Source organism: Nannospalax galili, unplaced genomic scaffold (assembly GCF_000622305.1).
Source record: "Nannospalax galili isolate Female #2095 unplaced genomic scaffold, S.galili_v1.0 scaffold867, whole genome shotgun sequence".
In the NCBI taxonomy this organism is placed as follows: Eukaryota; Metazoa; Chordata; class Mammalia; order Rodentia; family Spalacidae; genus Nannospalax; species Nannospalax galili.
The window spans coordinates 319,579-326,482 of NW_008355797.1; the positions used below are offsets into that span (position 1 = coordinate 319,579).

At 43.0% G+C, this 6,904-nt stretch overlaps 1 protein-coding gene across 1 annotated transcript; it reads right to left on the reverse strand.

Annotated features, from left to right (window-relative positions):
• Window positions 1-3,998: 3,998 nt before the first annotated feature.
• Lalba (lactalbumin alpha) lies at window positions 3,999-6,063 on the reverse strand. Its single transcript, XM_008853649.1, has 4 exons — window positions 5,931-6,063; window positions 5,445-5,603; window positions 4,910-4,985; window positions 3,999-4,308 (listed from the first exon to the last, which is right to left on the reverse strand). Exons 1-4 carry the CDS (start codon window positions 6,061-6,063, stop codon window positions 4,248-4,250), a joined length of 429 nt encoding a protein of 142 aa, XP_008851871.1. The 3' UTR covers window positions 3,999-4,247.
• Between the last annotated feature and the right edge of the window lie 841 nt (window positions 6,064-6,904).

Below are 6,904 nucleotides of genomic sequence, written 5' to 3' on the forward strand. Positions count from 1 at the left end.
AGGAGGAAAAAAGAGGAGATGGTTGGGGCTGAAGAGATGGCTGAGCTGTTAGGAACGCATACTGCTTCTGAATCAGAAAGTGCTGCTCAGGTGTAAGACTTCAAACCTTGGTCTGCAATACTGTAATGTCCACCTGCAGCTTAGGGAGACAATCAGCTATTGTTCTAAAATGATGGCCAAATTTGTTTTCTTCCCCTATCTAGAAGCCTTTGGGAGGGAACTGACACTGATTCTAACCATTCCAACAGCTGTCAAAATACATGAAAGCAAATCCTGAATCTATCACTCTGGAGTCCAGCCTTGGCAGGCCAAAGAAAACCAAGGAGGAACCCAATAGAGGGATGTTTTTGGAAGCCTTTGTCAAGAAATTTCAATGGACTCTCATACGAACATTTGAAATTTTCCCCGTTCTGACTTTTTTCTAGTTCCCTGTCTAGAACTTGTAATGCTAATTACTCTTGCCTTTACTTCTCCTTCACATCTCCTATTCACCAGTCACAATGTCAGGGCTGGAGAGATGGCTCAGCAGTTAAGAGCACTGACTGCTCTTGCAGAGGACCTGGGTTCAATTCCCAGCAGCTACATGGCAGCTATGAACCGTCCTTAACTCCAGTTCCAGGGGAATCCGAAGCCCTCTTCTGATCTCCGCAGCATTGCACGACACAGGTGCTCTCACATACATGCAGGCAATAACACTCATAAAAAATAAAAATTAAAATTAAAAAATCCCAGCACTCAGGAGGCAGAAGCAGGCGGATCTCTGTGAGTTAGAGGCCAGCCTGGTCCACATAGTGAGTTCCAGGACAGCTGAGGCTACAGGGAGACCCTGTCTCAAAAAGACCAAAAAAAATAAAAAATAAAGAAACCTCACAATGTCCTTGGGCCTCTTAGCAACATACTCCATTCCAAAGACCCAAAATGTCAAAAGTATTTGGGAGCTTTTATCCAATCCTTAAAATATTTTAGGGTTACCTCTTCAGAGGGAAGAATGTTAGAGTAGCCAAAAGCCCCAAAAAGAAAAGAAAAGAAAAGAATAAGAAAGAATAGAAGAAAAAAAGAAACAGAGGATCTTACTGAAAGAGAAGCATTGTCAAGATATGTACACCAATATGTTAAGACCAACTTCTCTTTTCCAACAGAATCTTTACAGAATTGCAGATAAGACTACAGTCCTAGATCTGACTTGCTATTCTCTTTCAGAGTGATTGTATAATGAATTAATACATGTGAATAATTCACTGTAGAGCTTGTTCCATAATATATGTTCAAATATCTGCTTTTACTTAAAAAAAAGAATAAAATCCTTGGCTCAAAAAATAAATAAATAATAAGTAAATAAATAATAAATAAATAACTAAATCCTGCAGGGGTGCACCTGTGTGCATGTACATGCGAGTGTGGAGGCCAGGGATGGACCTTGAGTGTCATTCCTCAGAAGCCAACCACATCACTGAGGCTTCTTTTGTTTGCAAGGGATCGTTTGTTTGTTTGTTGTTTGTTTGCAATAAGGTCTCGCTGAGTCTCCCTGGCAGACCTGGAACTCTCACTATGTAGGTCAGCCTAGCCTTGAACTCACCGAGATCTGCCTCCAAAGGGCTGGATTAAAGGTGTGAGCCACCACACCAGGCCCCACATTGTCTATTTGTTTGTTCATTTTGTGGATTTTGTTGTTGCTGTTGATAATTTAGTTTTTTGAAAATTTCATATGTGAGTGCTGTGTTTACATCACTTTCACTCCTCTTCTCTCATCTCCAACTCCTCTCACACGCCCCAGTCTCTATTTCATGACCTCTTTTTATTACTGATACAAATATACATACACTGACTATAGTGTATATGTAGTGTATATGTACATATATACATATATTGTTGATATCTATATATCCTGAGTCCGTTTAGTGCTGCCTCTATGAACGTGTGTCTAGGGCTGACCACTTGGGATTGAATAATCTATGAGGGAGGACCTCCCTGGAGAAAAATGATTCTCCCTCTCAACAACAATGGATTGCCTGTGGGTCTTCATGTAGAGGTGGGACCTTGTGAAATTTCCCCATCTGTGGTGGCGTGTCAGCTGGTTTTGTCATGATGCAGGTCTTGTTTAGACGGTCATATTGTTGAGATTTCATGGGTGCTGCTTCCCTGTCATGTCTAGAATACTCTCTCTAGCAGTAGGCGTCCTAGTCCTCTGACCCTCTTTCCACCCCCTCTTCTGCAACCCCTGAGCCTTAGGTATAGGGGTTACATTAGCGATGTACCAGTTGGGGCTGGGAACCCCACAATCACTTCTCTGCATTTTGACCAGTTATACATCTCTGTAATAGTCTCTAACTCTTGCGAAAAGAAGCATCTTTGATGAAGGGTGAGAGCTACACACATCTGTAAGTGTAAGTATTTAGAATACAGTTAGAAATTATGGTGCTTTAGGAAAACGGCAGTAGTATGTTCTATGACCTCTCCAACTACAGGTATTTGTCTACATTTATAGCATCAGGGGTTACATTAGCGATGTACCAGTTGGGGCTGGGAACCCCACAATCACTTCTTCTCTGCATTTTGACCAGTTATACATCTCTGTAATAGTCTCTAACTCTTGCGAAAAGAAGCATCTTTGATGAAGGGTGAGAGCTACACACATCTGTAAGTGTAAGTATTTAGAATACAGTTAGAAATTATGGTGCTTTAGGAAAACGGCAGTAGTATGTTCTATGACCTCTCCAACTACAGGTATTTGTCTACATTTATAGCATCAGGCATGAATTCTCTACTAGTGAATGGGCCTTAAGTCCTACTGGACAGCTGTTGGTCACCCCCCAAGATAAAAGCATCACTATTGCACCACTTGGGATATCTTGCTGAGCTGGTCATTGCTGTGGTTCATAGACTTTAGAGCTGGGTGAGACTTCATTGTCTCCCTTGGCAGCTTGAGTAGCACCTTCTGGTTATCATGAGAGCTAGTCCTCAGGGAGACTTCTAGATCAGTTCCAGCTCAATTTCTTCAAGTTCTATGTCTGGAGTGTGCGGTTTCTTCAACAATAGGATCTTACCTTCAAGTTCTGAGAAGCAAACAAGGGTGATAGCAATCGCATATAGTGTTTGGAAAGTCTCCTTGACTATCCTGACCAACAACTTGAATGGGGATTTTTCCATGCCTGGCACTGGGGTTTTTGTTAGTAGTCTATGTATGTTGGGGGTTTGAGGGAACTGAGGACCAAACCAAGGCCTTATGCTTGCAAAGTAAGCACTTTACCGCTGAGCTTTTTAAGCTTATGAAATGTTCCCCCATGGCTTTTTCAAACATACCTAATGCTATTTATTGCTCCTCCCTCTCCCATTTTGTTACCCTCCCTCCCTTCCCCAGTTAAAGTCCTCACCCCTGTTTTTTCCCATTTCTCCCTTGTTTTTTGAGACAGAGTCTCGGGACTGGGACCTGGAGCTAACTAATTAGGCTAAGCTAGCTGGCTAGCAAGCTCCAAGGATCCTCCTGTCCCCACCTCTCCAGAGCTGAAATCACAAACATGAACCACCATACCTAGGTTTTTATTTGGGTGCTGAGGACCAAACTCCAGACCTCATGTTTGCAGGACAAGCGCTTTACTAGCTCAGTTATTTCCCTAGCCCGAGAACGTTTTATTCATCTCCTTTATCCATGTCCCTCAAACACAAACTGCCTTTTCTCTTATGAATGTGTAGAGTACATTTCTAACCTCTGTCACATTTATGACCCTATTTCTTGGATTGTAGCTATTTGTATTATCTCTTATTAGTCTTTGAAGGGTAAGAGTCTTTTAGCAACTTTGAATCCCTCTGTTCCTAAACATGCTAGATGACTAATAAAAATTTAAACTGATAAAGAAAGTAGCTTCACCTTTCTGTGGTAAGTTCAGCCTATTTCTTCAACACAGAAAATGACTATTACCTGCAGATTCAGCACCCCCACACCCTACTTCCTTCCTTTCCTGTAGGAAAAGAACATAGCCAGACACTTCAGATCAGGCCCTTTATTTGGAACAGAAGAGAAATCTCTTGCTGTAGTGAAAATGCCATCAGGGACACTAAGCGAGGGTCTAAAGTCCAGTGCTCCAGTCGGGTATCCCTGGAGAAGCATTCTCAAGAGTCCAGTGGAGTCACTACAGGGTACAGTCCTCAGAGACAAATCGGCTTCAGGGTGATAGAAAGAGGCAAACTGAGGTAGCATAGAGTAGAGGAGTTCCGGGAACACGGGCCAGAGCAGCAAGGACATCGGGAACTCACAACTTCTCACAGCGCCACTGTTCCAGCTTCTCAGAGCAGAGCGGCTTATGGGCCAACCTAGGTGTGGAAAAAGGGACAAAGTGAGTTGACAGGCTGGATTTCTTTTTTTAAGTTCCTATGCAAAATAATGTGCTTCACTACGGGAATCAAATATCTTCACATGTGAATGTCATCACTGTGAGCACCAGTGTCGCCTCACCCTGTCCTGCCCCCTCTCCCCTCCTGCTGGCGGCTGGCTATATTGTAGCTTAAAGTTAATTTAGCTTCATCCTCAGCATAAGGTTGGAAGAGTATAGATGAGATGACACACTTTCCTCGACAGATGACGAGGGCTTCTAATGAGGGAGGGCCCACCAAGAATCTCCAAGAAAATGTAAGAGCTAGAAAAGATGGGTAACTACACCAAAGGCTGGCTTTAAGGATAGGACTTGGCCAGAAGGGAGGCCTGAGTAACAGACTTCCAACAGGGAGCTTCTCACTGGGAAAGCTGTGACACCGGAAACAAGCAAAGGGGCATTTGAAAAATGGAAGCTGGTGTCTGCTAGATGATTTTTCTGAGACTCTATCCAAGATTAAATCAGGAGACAAAAGGAGAGGAAAGCTCGCAGGCCACTGAGGTTAAGGAGAAGGGGAGACAATAGAAAATCCAGCAATTTACCAGTAGTCAATTCCTTTGATAGCCAGGATCTTCTTGGCACACATTATGTCATCAGTAAGGTCATCATCCAAGAACTCTGGCAGGAGTGTGAGGAAGTGAGAGAGTTAAGAGGTATTGCTTAGAAAGGTAATGAATCCCTCTGTTCCCTAGATCCAGTGACCCTGGCTCTGTGAACTGAAGGCTTATGCCTGCTCATTTTCTATGTGAAAAGGCCAACATGGTAATGCCCCCCAACCCCAGGTAATGGACTTCCTTCCCTTCCCTGGGACACCTCTAGAGAACTCATCAACCTCATCAACTGATACCCTGAGAAGGCAGACTATCAGACTTCAACACTCCCAAACAGCCTCAAACTTCAGGGGACTGTCTAAGGACTTAGGGATCATGACAACACCCATTTCTCATTAGCACTGCCACTTCAAGTCACACAGCTTTGGAAGCAGTGATGCCAGAAGTGTACTTAATATTAGAAAGGAGATTATCTCAGGGAGAAGGCCGTAGGGAACCAAAGAACAGGGGAAAACAGGCTACTCACTGTCGCAGGAAATACCGCAGATGTTCTCTGACTCAGGAATCAAACTACTCTTGCACCAAAATTTGTCACTGATCTGGAAGAGTCCATACTCTGTGCTGCCATTATTTTTTACTACAGCTTGCGTGTCATAACCACTGCTATGAAACACAATACAAGTCCCTGAGGGAAATAAGAGAAAGAATATCACAGAGATGTCGAGGATCAGCATAAATGGGGAGCTATAGCTCCCAGGCAGGAAGAAAAGGGGCTTTCCAGACAATCTCCAAAAATGGCAAAGTATAGAGTATTGTGATGAAGTGAGCAGAGTTCCAAATGGATCGAACAACATGGAAGAAAGGAAGGATGGCAGAAGAAATTGAATAGAGTATGCAAATAACCAAAGAATTAAGAATATGACTCGATAATTATGTGAAAGGAGAAAAGAAGAAACAGAGGGGGTGGGAAGAGATGAATGGGGAACAGGATGAAAGGGAGCGAGAAACTCACATTCAAGCAAAGAAACACCTTGATAGCCATCCATGTCTTTCATCGCCTCGGACACCTTACATTTTGTAAGTTGCGTGGCTTGCATGGCAGGGAACAAAATGCTCACCAGGAACAATGGGACAACAGACATCATTTTGGCTACCCCAGGATCTGAAATGGGGATACTACTCAGATTCACCTGCTTTTATTGATGAAGAAAACTTCGGGAGCCCTGCCATCAAGCCTTATATCTAGGAAGAAGATGAAGAGAGTGCTTATGCCAAGAAAGAAACACGGAGCCTGCCAGCTACTCTTCCTTCCCTTCCTCCTCCATCTAGTCAATACCAAGTATTGTTCTCTGCCCAGAGTTCCATGCACGCTCCAGCTTCTCATTTATTTAAGCCTTCATTTCTTTTAGGGTTAGTTCTAAGAAGCAGGATGTCCCTAACCTGCTTTAGGAACAAAGGGGGCTTCAGGGACAATACAAGTGAAGCAATTAGAAAATACCACAGGGGTTCACAGCCAATTCTCTTCTTCCCCCTAAAAGCATACAGAATGTAGAAAGGGGATGTGTGTCAAAGGAAGAATTCCAGGAAGAATCCTTTGACATGGTTTATAGCTGAAGCCCTCAGAAAAAGGGATAAGAACATGGAAACATAAAATATGAGAATCAAATATGACTTGGATCCCAAGACTTCCTACTGAGGGAGATAAATAATTGAAAAGCATGTACAAAAATATCTGACATGCTATTAACAAACTCCCCACCATCACTACCATAAATAACTAGATGCTATATCAAAATCAAGATATTGTGTAAACCTAAGGCTAATTTCATAATAACATTGCTCTTGGGAGAGGAATGTGTATAAAGCCCCAGAAGTGACCATGGACAGAAAGTGGATGGCCCAAGTCACTGAGACTGTGTCTAAAGGCTTTGAACAAGTTACCCAGTCAACTACAAAGTCAGTAACCCTGAACAAGTAAGGCTCAGG

Excerpts from the sequence above, each read along its gene's own strand:
- Lalba (XM_008853649.1), bottom strand. The coding sequence starts at position 6,063 with ATGATGTCTGTTGTCCCATTGTTCCTGGTGAGCATTTTGTTCCCTGCC. Across the intron at positions 4,986-5,444 it reads CTGCGGTATTTCCTGCGACA|AGTTCTTGGATGATGACCTT; the intron begins GTGAGTAGCCTG and ends CACTCCTGCCAG. Across the intron at positions 4,309-4,909 it reads ATCAAAGGAATTGACTACTG|GTTGGCCCATAAGCCGCTCT; the intron begins GTAAATTGCTGG and ends TTCCACACCTAG.